Raw genomic sequence first — 23,783 nt, forward strand, 5'->3', positions numbered from 1 at the left:
CTGTGAAGCATAATGGTGAAACAGTGACCTTCTGCTCTGGGAGGCACGCTGCTGTGTGCCTTTCCCTCCCACCCTCCCCAAGACAGACCAGCAGCACATCAGAGCTGGGTTTCAAGGCAGAGTTCAGCTCTGCAGCCCCTCCTCATTTGTGCACAATGACATAAACAGGGCTGCTCCAGCCACTACCTACTACTCGGAGCGTGTTACCTTTGGACTCAGCATAAAGCCTCAGATTTTGAGGATTACCAGTTTTGTGATGATTCATATAACAACCAGTCTGTGCAGTAGCAATACAAAAATTCTGCTTTAGCTCTTTTTTTTTTTTTTTTTTTTAATACAAACAGCATAAAAGCAAAAAGCCAAAAGCCCTCAGCATACATTCTCAGCTTTAGCTTTAGGTGAGAGGTTTCTTCCCTCTCTTCCTCCCCACAAATGGTTTTGGTTTTTTTTAATGTTTACATTGCATTAAATGAAGATAACTGTAAATTATAAATCTGATGACTAGAGGTGGTTAGTTTCTTCTTCTTTTCATTACTGTTCTGCATCTTTAGATCCTGAGTTGTTTTATGAACACTGGAGTAGCAGCACATTAAAAATTTAAAAGGTAGACAAAAAGAAACAAAGAATTAAAATAAACCTTGTAATTTCTTGATTACTCAGAATTACTTTAGTATCTGTCATACTTCTTTAGATGGAACCTTACCTTTCACATCCCACCACTAACTCTAGTCTCTCTGTGAAAAAGGAGATCCTGAGTACAAAGGCAAAGCTTGGATCTCCAGTTTCGCCTTCATCTTTTACCAGCATGCAGAGTATTTATGACAACATTTGGCTTATTCATTTCTTGGCATTTAAGATTTTAGTACTAGGCCCCCTGCTACTCCATTAACTGTCAGATAATGCATCATCTGACAGTCATTACTACTTTAAAGGAACCTGGCTGGAATTCTGACCTCCTCTCTTATTTTCTTAATAATAAATATAGTTTTGAATGGGCATGAATATTTGGAGCTTAAAAGCTTTGAGAATATGTCTTTAAAAGTGAAGAGGCTTAAGAGAGAAGATATTCCATCTTTCATAGACTGTTTTTTTTCTTTACATACTTCAGTGACAAACCATTTGTGCTAGGTTCCTCCCTCATTCCTCCAAGTCCTTCTAGGCACAAAGCCCACTTCCCAGTAGCCACCCCAGTTCACATCCATGGCACCAAACAGACAAGAAGCAAATGTGAACAAGCATGACTGTCATACTTTCTGCTGATTCTCTATCAAATTCTGCCAAAGAAACCAACAATGGCCATGCCAAAAACCCCAAAACATTAGCATGCTTCCATGAAAGCCTGCAATTAACAAAACTACATGCAGGTCACCCAGTGAAGAGCAATGCTGAATTAGGGAGCAAGATAGGCTCTTTCATTAGATTTTGAAAAGTCACCATACACCAAAGTAAGCTCTCTGCCACGCTAAGGCTACGATGGAGTTTCTAAGCATTGGGTACCAAGCCCAAATTGAAGCAACGAACTATCTATCAGGAGAACAATTCACCTTTGCATGTATTTCAAATAAGCTTCTTGCTAGGAGCTTTTTGATTTTTGGGCATCATGTGCGCCACATTATTCTAAAAAATACAGAAGCACTGAAAACTGAATCCATCACTACCACTACTCACTAACAGTACTCCAGACCCAGTTCTCACTGCTGTACAAGTTTAAGCTTCCAAGCTCTTGATTTGCCCAATGAAACAGCACCACCTGCTAGCTGTTACATCCATTTCTTTTGCTCCCCTTCACAAATTCAAAAGACCCAATGTTTTAAAGATGTTAATCAGCAATGAAGTAATCATCCTGCACTCCAGAAGACCACAATGAAACTGTTTCAATGACCCACAGAGACTCTGTTGTTCTATTATTTTGCTGACCTTCCAATGAGTATGACCAATATTTTCTGCAACAATTAAGAATTGCAACAGTAACAACACCCTGAATTTTCTGTCCCTAAGACACTACAAAAGAACGAAAGCTCAAGGCATCAGCAGAATACCTCAGAACTCATTCAGTGCATCATTCCTCAGTATCAACAGAGGATCCATCTAATTCAGCAGCATCTACTAACATTTCAATATCGTCAATTATTATTTGCTAGCACTTCTAGGATGAGAAACACTAGAAAGTGATATTTTTCACCCTGCTGGTGCACTAGTGTGATAATACAACGAAGTATATAGCACATCAGCACCCTTAGCAGGCCAGAAAAGTCTCATTCTAGCGCATGCACCATGAGGTCAGCTGCAAATTACTTCCCAGAGGGCATCGCAGGACAGTAGTAAGGCTGGGGTGGGTAGCTTTCCTTGGGATATAGCTGTTCCTAGATAGAAATACACATTTCTAGGATGTTTTGGCCATGCATGCTCTGTGGAGATGCTCTTTGAATGCAAATAAAAGTACGCAGACTTACAGATATCCAGCGACAGGCTCATAATCCTGCTCTGACTGGGTTGCTTCAGATCTGGAAAGACCTGGCAAATATTTGGCAGATTTGGATTTCTTCCTCATAGAGAAACTGTGTATGAGCAGAAACCACAAGCAGCCCAGCACATGCAGCAACCACAAGTCTGTCTAACTTGAGAGCTGTTATGAGGCTGTGTGGGCCATCAGCCCAAGGCAGGTGGAAGACACCAATCAAAATCAGTGGCATACTGTGATGAGGCACCTGGGGAACACTCTTGCACTCCTAAAACTGGTACAACCCAGCCAAATATTAGGGTGCACATCAGACACACACATCTGTGACCCTGATTTCCAAGAAGTTGGTTTAGTAAACCAAATTTGACCCAACTGTAACTAACTGTGCAAGCAGGGAAAGCACGAGGCGAACAGTTATTAATAAGAGCAGTAGGAACCACTGTTTGAGTTGACATGGTGAACTCTTCCCCTTTCTCTCCAATGTCTGATCCCTACAGGCTTCTGTGCATGGACACAGCATGGTTCTAAATACGATACTTTGTAGAATCACAAACAGTTCTGAAGAGGTGTGCCAGCACCTCAGGGTCTGTGCCTCCCAGGACAACGTAGAAGTCCTAACAGCAATGTGTGAGAAGAACCTCATCTACTCCACATCCTGCCAACACTTTTAGTGAGACTGGTGCTGGTTTACTGTTTTCTGAAACATACAAAGTAAGAAGGTGCTGGAATTATTAGGCACCTGGACAGGCTTGAAAAGTGGGTTCATGGGAACCTCACGAGGTCCAACAAGGCCCCGTGCAAAGTGCTGCACTCAGGTCAGGGCAACCCCAAAATATCAATACAGGCTGGGGGATGCAGGGAGAAGGACTTGGGGGTACAGATGTATGAAAAGCTGGGTGTGACCCAGCAATGTGCACTTGCAGCTGAGAAAGCCAACAGCACCCGGAGCTGCATCAAAGCAGCATGGCCAGCAGGTCAAGGAAGGTGATTCTCCCTCTCTGCTCCACCCTCATGAGACCCCACCTGGACTACTGCATCCCCCTGTCGGATCCTCAGTACAAGAAAGACATAGACCTGTTAGAGTGTGTCCAGAGACGGCCCACAAGATTGGTCAGAGGGATGGAATGCCTCTCCTATGAGGAAAGACAGAGACAGATGGGGTTGTTCAGCCTGTAGAAGAGACAGCTTTGGGGAGATCTTATTGCAGCCTTTCAGTACTTAAAGAGGGCTTGTAAGAAAGGTGGGGACAGACTTTTTAGCAGAGCCTGTTGTGGTAGGACAAGGAGCAATGGTTTTATACTAAAAAGAGGGTTGATTTAGACCAGATAAAAGGAAGAAATTCTTTACAATAAGGGTGGTGAAACACTGGAACAGGTTGACCAGAGAGGTGGTGGATGCCCCATCCCTCAAAACATTCCAGGTAAGATTGGATGGGGCTCTGAGCAACCTCATCTAGTTGAAGATGTTCCTGTTCATTGCTGGGAGGTTAGACTAATTGATATTTAAAGGTCCCTTCCAACTCAAACCATTCTATGGTTCTATGATGGTCTCCACAGAGCAGATTTTCCTTTGCAACTTAGAGAACAACTCAGAACATACTTCTAATGTTTATTAATGATGAATCTGGATGCATCAGTGCTTTCCTGAACTGGGTCCTTCCAGAGTCACAGTAAGCCATTTGTGAAGCAGCAGTTCTCTCCCATGGCTACAGAACTGTAATAGAATATGTATCTATTTGAACAAGGATGCTGTAATGTTGATCTATCAGAAGCTATATTATCTGCGTAATAGAAGCTCAATTTGCAGAAAATTTAAATACTAACTGCATTGATCATCAAGCTAAAGTTCCTGTAAGACATTTCATTAATACCATCAAAGAGTATTTCAAATATGATGCAGCAATTCTACTTTACAGAGAGACTAATTAAATATGGAATCTAGTTACTGTTGTACCAGTGAACCTTAATTAGCCTGCAACCATTTAAGGGTTGTTTTGGGAGACTCATTCTGATAGAGTGCAAAACACAAGCAGAGCTGCAAATAACTATTCCCTACCCATCTGGGACTAAAAATCTTATTATATACGAGGGCTGTAGGATAGACACATTATTTAAAAGAACAGGAAAACAGTCAGACATACTTTTCTGAACATTTTTCATTTGTTTTCAAGCTACTGTGAACTACTTGAAAACTTCTTTAAAAGGAAACTTACCTGCTCATATTTTGTATTCTTTTCCTGAGGGGAGAGAGAGGAGAAAGAAGCCTGAAATAATTTCAAATACATCGTTTTTACTTAATTTTGAAGCCACCATAAAAGGTTTCTAAGGTGAGGTGCATGTAATAGCAAACATAACACAAATCCTCACAGGATAAATCATGTAAGTGCAGCAACAAGATATGGCAGTGACATAAGAAACTTCTGTGCATGAGATGTATGCTTCATCCTTTGCTCTGAGGCCAATGTAGTTTCAGGGTACTGTTGAGCCAGTACATAAAGGGTTGAAAAGGAACCTTTACTGGATTTTATAGTCACTTTTTTATCCAGTATAAATACCAATACAGAGAAACTGTTACAAACATGTTAGTTCTCCAATTTCAAAAGAAAGACTGTGACACAGACTTCAGAAGGGAGGATAAGTCCTTCAGAGAAAGCATCCCCCTTACCACACAGAATGGCATGGAATTAAGGAAGGCAATTCCTAAGGGAAAAGCATCAGAGGATTTTGTCAGCAGAAAGAGATTAGCACTCGAGGTTTTCATTTGCGGATGAGAATAAAAACTTTTCAGGATATACATAAATACCTGTGCAGCTGGACAGCAAGGTGCAAAAAATATATCAAGAAAAAGTATCTTTGTCTCACATAAAACACTCTGTGCGTAGAGATCCATAGAAATTGGTTTGGTAATGCCCTGTGGGAAGCAATGCGGGATATCGTATTTACAAAATACAGTCCTCTAAATGCCAGTAGGCAGAAAAAACCAAAAACCAGCGCATTCGATTCTAGCACAGAGGAACATCTTTCTTTAGTCCAAAAATCCTTTGCAGGGGAAAAAATATATCTGAACGGTTGAAACCACTTTGGCCATTCTCCCTCTTAACACTGTAAATACCCGTTCTTCCCAGAAAATGTCTTGATCAAAATTTGGAAAGGAAAAATCATTAGCAAATACAATTATTAAGCTTACTTATTAAAGCCCCTGTGATTGAAGAAAGACACAATACAGGTCCTCTTCACCATCCTAAGCCTTCACTTCTGTATCCTTTCTAGGTCTTTTGAGTTTCCTCCTCATGGAAAGGATGTACATGGAGGTTGGAGATGACTTATCCTGAAGTCCTCAGGGCACATTTGAAGGCAGGTAAGGACAACAGATACGGACAGATAAGGACAACATGTATTCAATGAATGATGGGGTCATGCTGTGAGCAGCAGGAATATTATCCCTCCCACCTAATAAAACAAATAGATGAGGACCACCTTTGGATACAGTCCTGGATCTTTTTCTAAGATAGCAAACCAGCTAAACCAAAATATGAAAGTTTGTCTAAACTACTGAGAATACCGTCTTCAAGATCCAACCAACATTTCCTTGCTTAATCCACTTTCAAATTCTGTATTAAATCCAGTGTAAACTTCTAAAAGGGGTAAACCAGCCAGTTCCCACAAGCAAACCACCCACAATATACCATTCAACCAGGGAAGCTGGCCTCACACGAGCGGCTGCAGTACACTAAAGCTCTACTGCACACATACACACAATCCCACAGTCCCACATAGGTGAACCAACAAGACCAAATGTGTTCTAACATTTGTTACACAGGAGGTCAGATGTTTTGAATGATGTTCTGCAAAAACAGCTCTGGATTTTATGTATGGCTAATACTGTCACCACATTCACTTCCTCTGTATATCCCTCTATCTCTTGCTGATAACAATATTTTTCTTTCTGTTGTGAGCTGTAATGAAAGCTAAGTGCTGCCTTATTAAACACACTGATATATAGCCGATACAACATTTTATTTTAGCAACAGGGGGAAGAATGAAGTTTAAAAGCTGGATGTATCTCCAAAATGATAAGGAAGCAGGCCCTGCATTTTCCTCCCTCTCAACACTAGGCTCTACTTTTAATCACAATTGGCTAAAAATGTCAGTACACCTTGCCAAAAGCCACAGAAGAAACATATCCTGAAACAGCTACGATGCAGGAAGGAACACCTATCACTACTTGGGACCTGTCTACTTGCCACTGACTTGCATAATTGAAAGAGTAAGTTGCACAACTTCTACAGCAATCCCTCTGCTGCCCACTTTAAGCCTTTTAATCTCATGCTGGTTAACAGATGGTCCCTGCACGCTCCTCAGGCTGCTGACACACACCTCTAGGTATATATACAGCCACTTCAGTGGGTGCCCGCTAACATCATGTTTCTGCTGCCTAGGGCAGCACTGACTGCGAGCAGTTAAGTTTAGTAAGCCCTGAAATGTTTCAATGACAACACATGTCCTGCGTTGCCTTCATTTTGGTGATTCTTTCCCCTGGTTTGCTACTATTATGTCATGAAGCATGTTAACAAAAAGCTGTATTCCATCTGTGTAATGATACTTCTCAACCAAATATTTTTATCACTCTCCCCTTGAGTCTCCTTTAACATTGACAAAGCTGTTAGACCAACTGCTTCCAGAGGGGAAAGCTTGCAAGGTTAAACCCCAAGGTTATTCAGTGATGCCTATCTTGGTTTCTTTAAAAAATAAATAAAACTATCAACTAATTAGTTAAAAAGATTATTATTTGAAGCAATCTTATAAAATTTATCTCACAGAATGGCTTGTTCTTCTGAGCCTTGAGATAAGACTAAATTACAAATCGAGCTTTATTGATTTCTTCTTGCCTTATAATTATAGGCTATCATTTTACATGTAATTAGTTAGCCCCGGTTAATGTTTTATTATTAGCTTTGAAAGATTTTGCTGTTCTTCCACACAGAGAAAATTAAAATGATCAATTGCTTTTCGTTTATATTTGGCTATTTAAACTTAGTAAGTAATTGTGAAAAAAAAAAGGAAAAAAAGTAATTTTTGAAAAAAACTTTTAATGATTTTTGGAAAAACATTCAGCACATCTAAAAAGAGCCTTGATGTATAGTGTGAGTCATAAAGGACGATGAACAAAGAAAGCATTAAGACAAAATTAAATTGTTCATGAATGGAGGAACATGCTAAACTGCTTTAAATATAAACAATGACTACTCATTAGCAGCTTAATGCGGTTTATTCCTAACTCTCCACCTCAGTATTTTCAATAAACGACCTCTACCCACAACCAGAAGAGCAGTCTCTATGCAGAGAGCAGGAATTATCATCACTCTGGGGAATGATTGCCTTAACTGGGTTCATGGAAGCACTATGTAGATTAATAGCTCTTTATCAGAGTTTCCAAGGATGCAGGGTGACCATTTAAAGTCAAAGTTCCCAACTTACAGTTTTAAATGCTGGTATGGCATCTCTGCCAAGACAGCAGGCACAGCCTTCAAGAAGCTGCAGGCCCCCACATACATAGCCTGATAGAACACCGGAGAAAGGAAGAGGCGACAGGAAAAGAGAGAAGCCAACAAAAACCCCACAGATGCCAGGAGCTGAGAGCTCACATGAGATAGTCAGCTACAGACCTCTTCACCAGCACACTGCACAACGTGACCTTTACACCCACCTGCTCCCGCAACTGAGGCTCGGCATGGGGAAGAGCCATTCTCCAAACATCACAGATGCCTCATGCATCAAGCACAGCCCCTTCAAGGTCTTCACATCTGTTTCTAGCACTTCTCTAGTGCAAGAAAACAGAAGAAAAAAATTATGTATGAAAACTGCACTATCAATGATGTCAGCAAGGAAAACAAAGGACCATTACAGACATCAGATGGGAGTAATCTCTTTCTCAAGGAATATTGCAATGTAACTACTAATTTCCCATTTCGTTTTAACTGGGAGCATACTTTCTCTTCTGAGACAGATTCCTACGGCAAAGCTGTAGCAAAATGGGACTAGGTTGAAAGAGTCTTTTAATGCTGTTTATGATGGCTTAACTCTATTGTAACACTTGATTGAATGAGGGAACATAGGAACATTTTTCCCAAGGACATGCACCCCAGTTAGTTCTCAAATCTGTCAGTAGACTCCTTATCCTTTTACCCACAGAAATAAGGACACACTGGCAGACAAGTGCCACAGTCAAAACAGGTCCTCCCAAATTTGGGCCATCAAGCTTGAGTCAGGCTTTAACCAACTTACCAACATTCTAGCATAGAATTAGATTTAGCCCTGATGAAATTTCTCTTTCATTTTAATAATACATCAAGTATTTAATTTGCTTATAAACTACTAACCAGATGTCTGTCTGTCCAACTACTATATCCACTAACCGTAAAAATGATATTGCAACATAAATTATGCATAGCAAGAATCCTCTGATTAACCAAAATATGCACTGCAGTTGTTATCCATCATAGTTAAAATGGCATGTGTTCATACAGTATATAAAAACACAAGTATATGCAAATTCTTGTCACATACTTCCCCAGTCTTATGTACTTCATAACCAGAATGAAACCACAGTGAATCTGGAATGCAGAAGAAACATGAGCATTTAATTTTTCAAATCTGCCTCCCTATGTTCTTGCTGAATTTGCTACTCATTAAATTCTTCTTTGGACGTCATCTTCACATTCTTATACACTGAACTGGAATTTCAAGATATGAAAATTATTACAAAGTCTGCAGTAAAGGCACTAATTATCTTCTTTTAAATATTCAGGAACATTGTCTCTACAATGAAACCTAGGGAAGGTGACCATATACTGAGCGTCCAGCTATAGCTTCAGCATATCAATATAAATTAAGACCATCAATGCATTTATAAATGAAGGTAACAGAATTGCATGATTATAAGTAATTTTACCCTAATAGCATTCTGAATGAAGAAAACATTTTAGTGGACTATATCAGGAAGTTGTATTATCATGTAAAATACATCACATTAATATGAGTAAAATGTTAAAAGTGACATTTTTTGCACCTTATCCACAAGAGATATATTGTCACAAATATTCATCACCAAGAAAGTGTGAAGGCAGTCAAGTTTTATTTTGCTATATAAGTATAATATTTCACACTGACTCTATGGTCTAAAGTAGAAGCACAAGAAATAACTTCTAATAACACAATATTTCATTAACATTGACATTTTATATTTGAAAACAGACAGCCCAGGACATTCTTTCAGGACTAATGACTTTTGTCATATTGCAAAAACCTACAAACCATAAGACTGATTCTGAAGACACTTACATGCCTAGCTCTGAGAATTACTGTGAGTAGTCCCAATGAAACCAATTAGTTGACTCAGAGTAATTAAGCATTAAAGCTAATTATACCTGTTACAGAGGATTAGGCCCTTTCTTTTTACTAGATTTTACAGCTAATAATTCTGAACAACATTGCCAGTTCTGAAGTTCGAAAAAATGCAGTTTCCTTAAAGACCTAGTTTCAATAAGAAATCTATGGCTCCTGATGGGAAAAAAAAAAAAAAAAAGAATTTTGCATCATCCCAGCTTGCAGGAATAGACTCGGTTGTGTTAACCCACCAAGCTCATCAAATAAAACACAGAGATAACTTCTTATTCAGGCAAATTCTGCAACATCAATTTTCTTGAAGGACCAGGTTAATAACAAAGCATTACTGCAGCCTTAAAGTCACACATACTGCAGACAGTTTTACAAGGCATCAGTTCTGCACATTCTGATCCCAAAGCAAGCACATACCTTCCTTCCTTCCATCTCCTGTCACAGCTGTTTCACAGCAATGTCGATGGTGTTGACTGCACGGGTATCAGCTGCCCCCCTAACTCAGAAAGGTAATGCATATGTGCAGTGCCACAAGAACATCATAACTTCCAGCATTCAGAGACATGGATCTTATATCATTTTACTCTTGCCAGTTCCATTATTTGGACTAAGTTTGCCCTTCCCTTCGAACTGTCCCCAGTTATATTTGTTAAATCAAGTCTGCATCAACAATTCCTGTTGGATGACAGCTGGTAAAGCAGGGGTATCTCTCCCCTTTAACAGGACTTGGAGAACTTATTCCCATCTGGCAGTCAGTGAATGTCACAGTCTTAAACCAGAGGTTTCCAAAGTCAAGTGCAAGAGTTAAAACCCAAGTTCCTGATAAAACCTCTTCCCCTCTAAACTGCCTGTTGATACAGAGGTGCTTTCAGCCACTGCACTTAGCCCTGGGGAAGAGGAGGTTATCTCAAATGGCCTACCCTTTCCACATGAAGGGTGGCTTTCAGTTTGGATGTTCATTTTTCCTGGTATGTGTACTCATGTTTCCAGGGCTGGAAAGCAGCCAGGAAATGAATCACAGGCACATATCTGATCTTCAGCTATACTCCAAATTAAGCAGTATTAAGACTATCGGTCATCAGTCAGTTAAAGTGCAGACACAAGGTTTTGTAAGGCAACACCTGATGGCAAAGGAGACCAGTTCTTCAGGCCCTTTTATAAAGGTATTAAGAAATGCTTTGCCAAAACCTTTGATTCGGGTTCCTAAGTATGACAGGATCTCCATGACAATAATCTGAAGGAGTGATTAGAGCAGAGCTAGAAGTGGAAATTTTCCAAGCATGCATTTTTACTAATCTTTCTCCAAAAAGAAATAAAACCTCCCACACATATTAGAAAGCCTACTACTGCATATTTCTCTCTCCCCTGTTCTCCCGAGACCAGTCTTTTCTACCTGAAATCCTAAAGCCACCATAATTTGAAAATATTTTTAAAAACACAATTATGTCCTTCAGATTACCCTTTCAACATTATTTCTAAATTGTGAGGTCCATAAATCCAAAGTAGTTGAAATTTGCATATAGTTTTAGGGAGCATTTATTCATATATCATGAAACCATGCAGAGTATTTTACTATGGATATATTCAAACATACACTCGATAAACAGGGAAGAAATAACACAACTCCAAATGTGATAGCATTTCAAATGACTGCAGAGATGATTAACTGTGTTAAATCATTTGTAAGGATGACCAGGGGCAAACTGAGAAACTTCAAAACAGACTTTTAAATAAAATGATGGGGTTTAGAGAAAATTAAAAATTAATGGGATGGAGATTTCCTGCAGAAAATCCAGTCAAGTAATTTCACTTTATTTTCACCTATTTACAATTTACCCACCTCAGTGAGCTGTATAAATATTCTTTCTTATTTTACATAGTAACAAAATAAAGTTCGCAAGCTCCTCCTTGTTCACTGCAGCAAAATGTATCATATCCTTCCAGACAAATCAACATGTATGAGGCTAATACACAAATAACATTATCTTTCCATTAGAAAGCAAAATCATACATCATTTTGATCCCTGAGAAGTATTCTGCATAGCTCTAGAGCTATATAATCCAGTGAATACAGCAGTACAAACAGTAACAGTGAGGCAGCCTACCATGACAGCTGTAAGAAACCCTAGGGCCCAAACAGAGCATGCAAGGTGCCCGGCCACTGAAAATATAAGACACTTTTGATTTCAACTTTGTGCCTGGTTCAGACCAGGAGAGTTCCCGCATACACAACTAACAGTCACCCTTTGTGTCCTGGCTTTCCCCCACCAGCTCTGCATGAGAGAAACAGCCGACCATGAACATTTCCCAGCTCGCGAACATTTGTCTCAGCCATTCAGCAGTTTCTGCCAGGATCCTCCTCCCTCTTTACACCCTGTGAATTAATTCTGCTTGCAGCAGCACTAACACATGCTGACGTAGATTTTTTCCTCTCCCCAGTGTGATTTATTCGTCACTGCTTAAGAACAGCAAATGGCACCAAGTTCACTTGCCTTTCTAGACACAAGGACCTTCCTTCTGTACACATGGCAAAATTATGCACAGCCACTCAGTCCCTTCCCTCTCAGCTTTGCTTTCCCAGAACACATTCCAAGAGAACATGTGGCTCCACACTACAAAGAGATAAAACAGATCTTTCATCACTGAAGGGGAGCAGTGATGTATATTTCTACAGTCTGGCTCAGATCCCTGGCTGAAGTCAACAAATGACTTAAGTCACTTGAGGACCCAGCTACTTCAGTGAGATTACTGAGTGATTTCAGTGCACTAGAAATCTGTGCTACACTCCATGGCCGAGTGAGCCAGCTGGGCTCCATAGCTTGCACAGGCTGCACCATCTCTATCAAGTTCTACCTGTCACTACCCCTTTCCCCCTCTGTCCTCTCTCTTCAGAGCCCAGCTCCTCCACTCCTCCTGACGCTCCTCTGGCTTCTGTTTGGTTGCACCACTGGTACACACTTTAAATCAGGGTGGGAGGAATATATTCACATTCAAAATCTCCCCTCTCCTCATTTCACAGCATGGAAGCTACTTTTTTCTGAAGGAACATCCCCTCTTTGCTGACCCCTAGTACAGCTGCTGCAGTCATTCTGGCCTTACACCTTCTCCAAGGCATGGGCCTGCTTTCTCTCCGAGTCTCCATTCCCAAGTTAAGTAAGTAGACAATCAGCCTTGCTCAAACAAAGGCCGACATTTGGTGACCTCCCAGAACAACTGAGGAGCTGAGATAAAGACAGCTTCTTGCACCACTTAACAAGAAGCCAGGCTGCTAGAATCAGCTTTGCAGAGGATTGCAGTGCAAAGCTTACTCTTTTTCAGCTAGGGAGGAGTAAGAGTATCTGTCTGTGTATAGAAATAGCTTCAATAATGACTAACACTTGAAGGGCTAAAAGAGAACCTGACCAGATCAACTGAGTGCAGTATTTCCCCCCTTCCCTAGCAAATATCAATAAAATTCTGACAGGGATTCCCCAAGCAGCTGCATGAAGGGGGATGCAGGAGAAAAGCTCACACATCTTGGATTTAGTGACTTTTAAGCAGTCCATTTCCTTATCAGTCATCACCTCTGCCAATTTATCAAGCTTGAAAGCTACCTACCATGCGTTGCCATTTAAAAAGTACAGTATTTTGCAACAGGAAGAATAGAAATCAGCCAAAAGTTGTAATAGGTCAAAACCAATAAAAACCACTTGAACTTACCAGCTAGCACAGGACCAGGAAATATATTATGCTATTGGACAACTGTCACACACAGAGGCCCAAGTTTTCAGAAGTAATTTGGAATTGGCTTCTAGATGCCTGAATCAGAAAGGTAGAAAGACAGTTTGAAAACTGCTTTTAAGAAGATGTATATGAAAAGCCAAAGATGGATGTTAAGAGATAGAGCAATGCCAGATTGCTAATCGTAATAAAGAAAACAAAAGATCACCATCCAAAAGTGAGAGCACATTCCACATTCCTCTAGTGTTGCACTGGAGGAAGTTGTTCAGAAAATAAAAAATTAATTTCTGTATGGAACTGATTTAGTATCAAATATGGAAAAAGAATTTATAGCTACCTATAGCTTTACAGTGTTATGTAGCTACATTAATTTTGGCAGAAGAGGTAATTTTAATCCTTTGGGAAGTATTATCCTCTTGATATGAGCACATAACTCAGATTAATAGGATTTGCATATGTATAATGATAGAGAAAATAACCCTGGGTTTGGAAAACAACTTGGTATTTTAATCAGTTTGGGAACACCAGAAAAAAACCATACCAGGCACAACTACTCCAACAGCATTTGTCAACTCATGCTAGGTAATAATTGTGAGTCAATTGATCAATATTTAGAAACAAACATAATAAACTGGTATGTTTTGGAAAATCAAACAAAGCAGAGCTATTAGTATAATCGAAAGACAAGGGGAGGTAGAAGCTGCAGTGTAATCACTTGCAAATTGTGTTTTTTAAAGACCTGGACCAAATACATGCTATACCCAAACTGTGTAATTGACTCTGTGTATGCAATCTCTCAGTCGTTCAACAATACAGATAACAGCAGTAATGGTATAATTATAACTTACAGCTGAAGTAGATAAAAACCTGATGGTTCTTAACTAGTGGTTGCAATTAAGGGTGGAGAAGAGCACTATTCACTGCATCTGGTTATGGTTCATTAATAAAAGTGGATTTAAAGTTCCAGTACAGCTAAACAGTTGCATGCTGCAGCCAAACTCGGACCATGTCCTGACAGAATACAATGACCGGGCAATGCAGCTTGACTCGTAACAGCTGTAGGAAAGATAGCTCTGCAAGCAGTGGTTGAGCAGCAAGTGTAGATATGGAATACACTAAATGGAAAGCAAGCAATAGGCACACGAGGAAGAGGTTCTTTCCTGCGCCCCAAGCATCACTTCAGCTTCGACTGCATCCGTGGATTGAAGAAATAGCTTTACTTCCTTCCTACCACCTTCCCCCTTCACAGGCAAAGAGGTACACACACCCCTGTGCACACACGTGCGCTGCCAGCCCACGGACAGACAGGGAGAACAAGGCAAGGCGGGACATGCGTTCTCCACTCCCGGCGGAGCGGCTTCAGCACCGGGGGCGGCGGACAGCGCCCCGGGCTCCCGGGCAGGAGGCTGGGCCCCTCCGCCTACAGGGCACTGGGACACCAAGGGCGACCCGGCACCCTCCGTGGCACAGCAGCAGCGACACCAGCAAAGAGGCTGCAAATTGAAACCTGGTCGGCTTAGAAACAGGGTGCTTCGCCCCCGGAGGCAAAAAGATAAATGCAAGAACACCTCATAAACAATAAGTTTCAAAAGTAAAGCCTGAGCTGCGTGGCATTATCAGGTATGAGCAAAAGTGGACAAACACATTTTCTAGTGGCTTTTTCCTCAGACTAGAGAGTTCTCAAATCCAGGCAGCTTGGTTTGTGCTTTCTGAGCAAACAGAAGAGTAAACCCAACAGCTCAGAAATGAAGTGGGTATCAGCAGCACGTTTCACTCGCTTTTTGGCTCACTCACTCAATACTGGTTGCTAAGCAATTTTATTTTTTTTTAGAGCACAAAACTACTCACTGCCAGATGGATTAATGAAAATACACACTTGCACTACTTACAACATTTTTCATTTATATTTCTTGATACACCAGTACTGTTTAATTATTTCTTTTTTAAGGAATTCCATTTCCAGGTTTGCAAGTAAAGACCCAAATTATAGAGCGCCAGGAGGAGGGGAGGAACAGAAAGAAGTTAAGTGTAATTATCAAATTCTTTGGTGGATTTCAGGAAAGAGGTACCTTGAGACTTGCTCATCCTCTGGGACTTGTAGTAAAAACAGCATGTCTAGCTCAGCATAGAGATGTGAGGCACCAGGTGACCTGAAGGTGCCTTGCTCTTAACTGGTTTATCTATTTATAACTACATGTCATAACATTACCTGAGAGAACACAAGTCAGCATAGGGTTATTTCAGCAGTCAAATAACCATACACAGCCTTTTTTTATTTACACCTTACACACAGCAATGCTCTTTCCATTTTCACTTCCAGGTCTTTATAGAGCTGAAACCTGGCATGGTCTTCCAGCCTGTGCCCTGGAATGCCACCCAACTTACCTATGGTTTGGTAATTTTTTAGAAGTCATGCTCAGAGAGAAATAATGACACGCCATACAACATAACCAACTGTTCCGTCAGTGGTAAAACCAAACTGCGCATCAGCCATTACCAAGGGTGTAACTGCAGCAGGGATAACAGGAGGGGGAGGGGAATCCGTTCCATCCCCAAATGGAGAAGAAAATGCATCTCTGCCATCTCCAACTTTCTGCCAGCTGAAAAGGGGGAGGAGGGATGGTAGAGACTGCAGCAGGGCAAGCAGCAACTCCAAGGCAGCTCATTTGCCTTTACAGCTGGCAGTGAGCTGACAGGCTCAGCATCAAAGAATGCTACACAGTTGGGTCATTTTGTGTGCTACTGCTGGGACATGAGGGAGCCTGCAGTACTGCTGGCTACAGATTCTCCCTCACACTGTCCCCCTTCTCAAACAGAGGAAGTCTGGTTTGGTGCATAGAACCAGCAGAAAGAAATTTCTTTTCTTTTGTTTTTGAGAGCAACTAACCTCTGGTGTACTTAGTTTGCTGTTGACAGAGATCATAAGGAAAGGTCAAGAAAGGAGGGAAAAGCACAGGCCTAGTAGGAAAGAAACAGGATAGTTTCATCATGTGCAGGATGAGCTTAAACCTCAAGGGAGTCATGAGGAAGAGGTGGCAAAGAGGAAGGCACAGTAGTGGAGAAAGGGGAAGGAAAGGTCAGGTAGAGAACTGCAGGAGGTTCATCCCAATAAAAGGCAGGAGGAGGTCATTGTAGGGAGCTGGAGGTGTGTTGGTAGAAACCCTCAGGCTGTACACGCATCGAGAGTCACAAAAGGCAACGCTGAGACAACGGGGGACCTCATGAAACTAAGTGGACAACGCAGGTGCAAGTTTTCTTGCACTTCTGAGGCACAAACCCATCAGGGGAAGAAGGCAAAGAGTGAGCATGGGAGAGACTTGCAAAACGCCAAGGGCAGCGTCTCCAGGAGGGACGCCAGAACCTGGCGAGGAGGGACAGTGCAGAAGCCTTGTAGGGATGCGCCACGACGCTCTGCAGGGCGAGAGGGCGGCACTCTGGGAGAGGGGAAGCTTCGAGGAGCTGAACAGAGAAGGACAGCCGGCCCCCGGCTCACCCAGGTGGGAGGCGCGGGGCAGGGGAAGCCGGTCCGTGGCCCAGGGCCGGAGGAGGCCGGCGAGGTGCGAAGGCGCGGGCACCTGGGCAGGGCCGGGCGGCGGCGCCCGGGGAGCCCGCGGGCGCTGGCGGGGGGCGGCCCCTTCCCTCCCTGCCTCCCCCGCCGCCAGTCGCGCCGGGCCGGGCCGCCTCTCACCTGTGTCGAGGTTGAAGGAGATGCGGGCCTCGGCGAGGTAGGGGGTGTCGCTCTTGGAGCGGACGCGGCGGATGGGTCTGCGGTCGATGTCCTCCTCGGAAGATGCCGCCATTAATGTGGGCACGGTGAGCAGCGTGGCCCGGCGAGCTGGCGAAGGCGAGCGGCGGCGCGGGGCGGCCGGGCGAGGAGGGGGCGGAGGGGGAGAGAGGGGAAAGGAGGAGGGAGAGAGGCGCGGGAGGGGGAGGGGAGGACGGGGAAGGAGAGAGGGAAAGGGAGAAAGGAGCGCAGGGAGGGTGGGGGAGAGACAGGGAAAACCCGTCAAGGATCTGCGGACGGGAGCGGCCGCGGCGGCCCTGCCCGCTGCCCCTGCCGAGTCCCGCCCGCCTCCGCTGCGGGGGACGGAGCGGTGTCCCCGGCCCCGGCGCTGCCGGCCCCCGCCCCGGGCAGGGTCCGGCCGAGCGCCTTTCCCGCCCCCAGGGGAGGTCCCGGTTGAGGTGCCAAACGCCGCCGATGGGCCTGGCCGGCAGAGGTGCCACCCCGCAGCAAGCCTGGCGCCCTGAATTGCTCCTTTCCAGCCCAGGGCGTCTCGTAAGTCACAGCACAGCTGCATCAGGACTTGGTGGGATGTCTAATGTGTATCCCTTCACCTCCTTGCCCTCTTTCCTTGGACAAACCCATGACATAAAGCGGGATGGTGTGCCACACCTTGGCAGTTTAAAATGCCAAGGGAACTGAGGAGCCTGCCCTCAACGTTTGAAACTGACCGTCACTCAAAGGCCGGGGCTCGCCTTCCTAAGTCACTTCGGCAAGTCTTTGAGAAAAATGTGACCATCTGCAAAAACCAGAGACTCCGTTCTCCGGCTGCAAGCTGGGGTCGGTGTTTTGTGGCATCTCTGTTTCTCTGTTTAGTAATCAGCTCTTGATGTAGACGTTCTTACCCTGTGGTTTATATGCTGCCTGCCACATTAGGGCTCCGATTTCGGTTGGTTAGTGTAATATAAAAAATTAAAAATGCTATTTAAAAAAAGTGGGTAGCACAACAGTACTACGTAAAGTAAGAGCTGGACAGTTAAAATATGTGCCTAAGAGTGTACTAGCTCATGACATTTAATTCAGGGCTTTTTTAAAAAAAAAACCCACTCTGCTTAAAGTCACTGAGTTGTCAGTACTTCCAAAATCTTTTGTTTTGATCAACTTCAATGAGAAAAAAAGAGCAGGGAAGGAATGCTGGGGCTCAGTAACTCTGAAGGCACTGATAGTAACACTAGTTGGTCTGAATTTTGAAGGACGGCTCTCTTACTCATTCCTGCAGAGTCAAGAGTTTTCTGTTATATGTTTGCCAATTAGTCCTATTGAGGTTTTGGGGTGTGCTGCATGCTCTTCAATAGCAGTAACATTGGGTTTAGCTGAAGTCTGCTGTTAGCTGTAATCCCTTCATAAATGTTCTCAAGACCTTTCATGTTTCTGGATGCCTGGAATGGATAAGATGTATTTTGTTTGCAAATCAATTCTATTTTGGTGTGATCTCACTAGCTCACCCTGGCTAAAACAGGGAAAAAGTTTTAGTTAGCACTTGCAGGAGAATTTTGAAAATGATCCTTGTTCATACATATGCAGGTACTTGTAGTTAGACAGCCTTGGCATCTTGGGATGTCTGGTAAACCACCACATCACTTGTGAGAGGAGGTACCATCTGGTCCATCTGCATCTCAAAAAGAAGACTTTAATTAACATCATATACTGTTTAGGGAAGGTGTGGTCTTACCATTATCAAGGTTGAAGCAGATGCGAGCTTCTTCCAAGTAAGGGGTGTCACTCTTAGACCGGAGCCTTCTGATGGGTCTCCGGTCTATGTCATCCTCAGAAGTTGCTGTCACCAGAGTGGGCACAGTGAGAAGAGTTGCCCGACGAGCTGGTAAGAAAAAACAGATGAAGAGGAGAATAGGAGGAGAACAGAGAAATGGAAAGGGGGAGAAACAGGTATAAAAATTAAAAAAAAAAAAAAAAAGAGAGAAAGAAAATCACTCAATGGAAGAGATGATCTGTAGCAGGTAGTAGAACAGGCTGTTTGGTATAAGGTCCTTGCATTATATTCTAAGTGCTGCAGAATTTAAGGGCTGCACTAAATGATACCAAGAAAAGATTGCTGTCTTGTGTGCCCCAAAGACACAGGTTATAGCTGTATTGCTGCCGCAGATTGCAAGTTCCTAGTTTTGCCACTAAAACCATTCTTTTCTCAACTTCTCAATAGCTGCAGTCTCTCTTTTCCTGAATGCTGTTTTTGAGGCTGTGATACCTGAGTAGTGGAAGTATTTTAGTCGATTAATTTGCAGAAATCAGTGGAAGCTGTGCTTTGAACACATGATGTGGTGCTTACCCTTGACATGATGCAGCTATTCCAAAACTCAGTTTCTTGGTGTCTCAACTTGGGCATTCAAAATTAACAGCTCCTTTTTGCTCTTGATCACTTTATGTCTCAATTTCTTAGTTGTGGAACAGGGAGAAACATAATTTTCATTCAGTAGGAATTTTGTGAACATATAAATCCATTAATATTGTAAAGTATTCATATACTTTAGTGAAGCACCCATGAAAAACCCGTGAGTAAATTAAGATTTCTATCTTCTGAACAGGATTTAAATGGCTTGGGGCCATGCATTCAAGGAGGAGAAAGCAAAATATTTAATACTGGCTCATTAAGTGAGCACTGCCCACTTCATGCACTGATGAAGCAAATGGTAGGATAGTAAAAAATTGCTGTCATCATGCAATTAGAAGCCGTACTATAATCCATATGTATAAGGAGACTGAATTAATGTTGCAGAGGCACCCTTCATTTTGGCATTGCCTAAGTATTTAGCTCTGGACCTTATAGCCTTGATAATGTCCCTTAAATGTAGGTGTTTTATATGTGAAATGTAATTATGAGTGGCTTTTGGATGCTTTGGGCACTGAGCCTATAAATTACAAATGACAAACAGAAGAGCCTCTATAAATATATCCACCTAAACTCTCTCTCTGAGTAGATAATCACAAATGCTAGGTTGGGAGGTGGCTGATCACTGGAAGTATGAGCACCATGCACAAGTACTGTCTCCTCCACCTCATATATAGTTGGAAAGAGAATTTCTGCTTGAAAACCTGTCCTTACCCTTGATGTGGGCCTATTAAAATAAACTATCGTGTGGGACCGTGTAAGAGCCTAGGAGCCTAAACCCTGAATATTTCTTGCTGTTGGGACATAAGAGTCTTTATCTCAGGGCTTTCGTAAAGCATCACACTTCAAATAACTGACAGTGAACTATATTTTCCAATTGGGACTGGAGAGCATGACTGATAGTGACTAAGAGCACATTCTGCAACGTACTAACTGTGATTCTTTCTTTTTAAAGTTTTTTAGGGTTTCACACGAAACCTGTCAATCAGTAGCTTTCAGATGCCTAAAATCTGACTTAGGTGTTAGGTATGATAGCGTATGATTAGTATGAGTTAACAAAAGCTTCCATGCTCTGTTTTTCAATTTGCACTATTGTGTAGTTTACTAAACAAGTAAATCTGTGCTGCTGGAGGTAGAGGTTATTTCTGGTCTAACTTGCTTATTTTCTGTTTTTAAATAGATTTCTTTCAAGTTTTTGCTAATTTCTAACCTAGCATTTGAATTTGAAGTAAAAGCAGAGGGCAGGAGTTGATTTAATGGGGTCAACGATTTAGATTAAGCTAAAGTAAACACTGTAACTAGGCTGTAAACCATTATTCCCTTGTAAGGGGGAAGTACAGTAATGAAGATAAAAGAGAATGGAAAATTTCTACTATGGAAAATTTTGTGTACTGCATCTTCAAATTTACACTTAAGGAAGATTTATTGGTATAGGAAGTCAGCATTGTAAAACTCATCTCATGAAACAACCATGTAAAAGATTTGTCTTTTAAAACTGGCATAATCTAGCTATGGTTAAAGTCAGTGAAAGGGCACCCATGCAGTTCAGGGCTAGCTGGATCACAGCACAGAAATCTATTTGAAAAAAAATCCCAACACCAAATTACATATACATTTATAGTAAGCAGAGAATAAGAGTAGGCTTTTCTATATAATTGTTTATAAACCATTTTTAACTTTTGGGTCAAAATATTGGGATCTGGCTTGTATTCATTTTGACTACAGGTAGGTGGATGCTAGAAAATGTTTCTTGTAGTAATCATTATGTTTTACTTTGACAACTGTGATTATCTCCCCTTTGTGTATATTACCAAAAGGAGTTTTCAAGAATGACTGGAAATTTTCAGTAAACATTGAAAACATTTCAGAGTATGCTAATAAGTATTAAAACATTTTGCAGTAAAAACCTAAGATCAATTCTTATGCAGCCTCAGAACTGGAAAGTATAGCTGATCACATTCTGGTATCTACAGAGTGACACTGAATGTTTATGCCTGCCATGAATATAACTGTACACACTCTTTTCCTAATCCATAGCAGTCTTTATTTTGAGAATGACTTGCCATACATTTTTTAGTAAAGCTGTCAATACATGCCCAGTGTGACCATCGGGTCCATTACAGATAACCCACCAGTATCTCTAGCTTCAGCTGCTCTCCACAAACCAGCTCAGTCTCCAGGACACACTTTTAGGAGATAGTTTTTCAGGAAAATTAGGAAGTATCCTCTTGAAGGTCTTGGAGCAAGGGAATGACATTACAATACACATTAAGGGACCCACTTACTCTGCAAATGGATTTGAGACCAGTGTCGAAAAGCTCCATTTAAGGAGCCACTGTAACAGCACACGGAAGGGAAATCAGTAATTTTGTTAAATTCTTTCATTCTATTTTCATCATTCCTCATTGGGTTACACCCCAGTTTGCACATTGGGGCAATGTCTTGTCTGGTATTTGTTAGAAAGGGAAAAAGTTGCTTATGGAAGGGAAAAATACCTTAAAAATATAAATGCTGTAATGTACATTGTGACATCTTAGAACTGACTGTATATAATCTCCCATTTGTTTGTCTCAAAATATTGTATGTTACTGATGTGCAACACAAGTATGATTTTGGGAGAAGGGAAAGTAAAATATGTAAATTTTTATATCACAAGTTCAGAGGCATTTTGAACATGTAATTTCAATATATTTAGTTATATCTACAGCTGGTTCCAATTTTTGAATACTGCTTAAAATTACTGAAAACATGAAGGGCAGTTTGCAAAGAATTTTTGATGCCTTCCTTTTTTTCCATTAAAATACTTTTCCACATATTTTAATAAGAATGTTAGTAGTAATTTTTGTTTGTCAAGAACTACCTTTATGCTTTGAAGAGTTATAGTATTGATTTTTTAAAGAGTTGTGTTATTTAGAAAAAAATATAATTGGAAAAAATTCAGAAGTGAAATGGCATCTTCCTAAAAACTAATTGGAGAAAACGCAAAATATTCATCTAGATTTTTCCATCCACTTTTACTAATCAGCCTTTATTAAAAGATCTCATTGGTGACACAAGTATCCTGGTCATTTTTTACTCAATAGGGTCTTCATCTAGAAATCCTAATTTGCAGAGTAGATTTTGACCTCAAAATGGCAAATCTTTGAAATATGATGATTTTTATCTTAGTACAAGTGAAGCACTAAAACATTTCTTGTAGATGTCTAGATGTATAAAGGGTATGTTTCTGATTCATAGAATCACAAGCAGCTTCAAATAACACTGAAATAGTCATGAGACGGATACTGGTTTACATCAGAAATCTTTAAGTCTTTTCTGAGGAAAACCTTGTTTCTCAGGGCAAATTTTGAACAACTTTGTAGAATACCTACAAAAATATTTAAATTGCAGTCCTACTCTTGCTGATTGAATAGGATTCTTCGTTCTTGCTACTTTTTTTCACTAGAGAAACATTTGAGCTCTTACTCAGTTCTCCTTCATGCTTCTGTGGAGAGGGCTCACCATGGCACAACATGTAGATAATGCATGCAGAAATGTATTTTTGGCTAAATGGAAGCTTTAAAAACATGAGTTCGAGTACATTTTGATTCATCTAGCACATGATACTCCTTTTGTGCTAAAAAAAAATTATTAGGTTGTGAATATTCTTCCTTAGAGACAGACCAGGCAGTGAGTTCAACTGAATGTTTACCAGGCAAAAAAAATCTTTTTGTGTGGTTTAATGCCACTTCACTTTATCAGTTGCATTTAAAGCAAGATGAAAGGACAACATCTGAAGGATTAGATTTGGGAAATGGAGTATGAGTGGCAGGAGAGGCAGAGAGTGGAACATGTGGAAAGGACATAATTTGTCATTTATGAAGAATGATTTATAGGCTTGTGTCTCCCACATAAACACAGAAGCACATGCATATGGATTGCTCCGCGTCTCTAAAGCAAAGCTGTTGAAGTCTGTCTTGATGGACATCAGTAATCTGAAACAAAGTACTTAGATACATCGTATTCAGGCACAGGCCCGAGGGTTGCAAACAACAGTACCCATGTGAAAGGATATCCACATTTGCACACACATTCGTTCTG

At 41.4% G+C, this 23,783-nt stretch overlaps 1 protein-coding gene and 1 long non-coding RNA gene across 11 annotated transcripts in view; one reads left to right on the forward strand and one right to left on the reverse strand.

Annotated features, from left to right (window-relative positions):
• Positions 1–23,783, reverse strand: part of PHACTR1 (phosphatase and actin regulator 1) — a 292,345-nt gene that overhangs the window by 259,576 nt on the left and 8,986 nt on the right. For all 5 annotated transcript variants that reach the window (XM_042049210.1, XM_042049207.1, XM_042049213.1 and 2 more), the window contains exons 3-4: positions 19,032–19,178; positions 17,267–17,413 (exon numbers count right to left, since the gene is read on the reverse strand). In XM_042049210.1, coding sequence (XP_041905144.1) covers positions 17,267–17,413; positions 19,032–19,178 — 294 coding nt within the window. The remainder of the gene's footprint in view (positions 1–17,266; positions 17,414–19,031; positions 19,179–23,783) is intronic.
• Positions 16,595–23,783, forward strand: part of LOC121674693 — a 45,756-nt gene continuing 38,567 nt past the window's right edge. For 3 of the 6 annotated variants that reach the window (XR_006019787.1, XR_006019783.1, XR_006019788.1), the window contains exon 1: positions 17,303–17,391. This is a non-coding gene — a long non-coding RNA (uncharacterized LOC121674693). Of the gene's footprint in view, positions 17,076–17,302; positions 17,392–23,783 lie in introns of those variants that run through there. The other 3 variants (XR_006019785.1, XR_006019786.1, XR_006019784.1) reach the window with 2 other exon arrangements.

This window comes from Corvus kubaryi, unplaced genomic scaffold (genome assembly GCF_017639235.1).
Source record: "Corvus kubaryi isolate FWS band 111438036 unplaced genomic scaffold, C.kubaryi_AGA036_p1.0 69, whole genome shotgun sequence".
Taxonomy (NCBI): domain Eukaryota; kingdom Metazoa; phylum Chordata; class Aves; order Passeriformes; family Corvidae; genus Corvus; species Corvus kubaryi.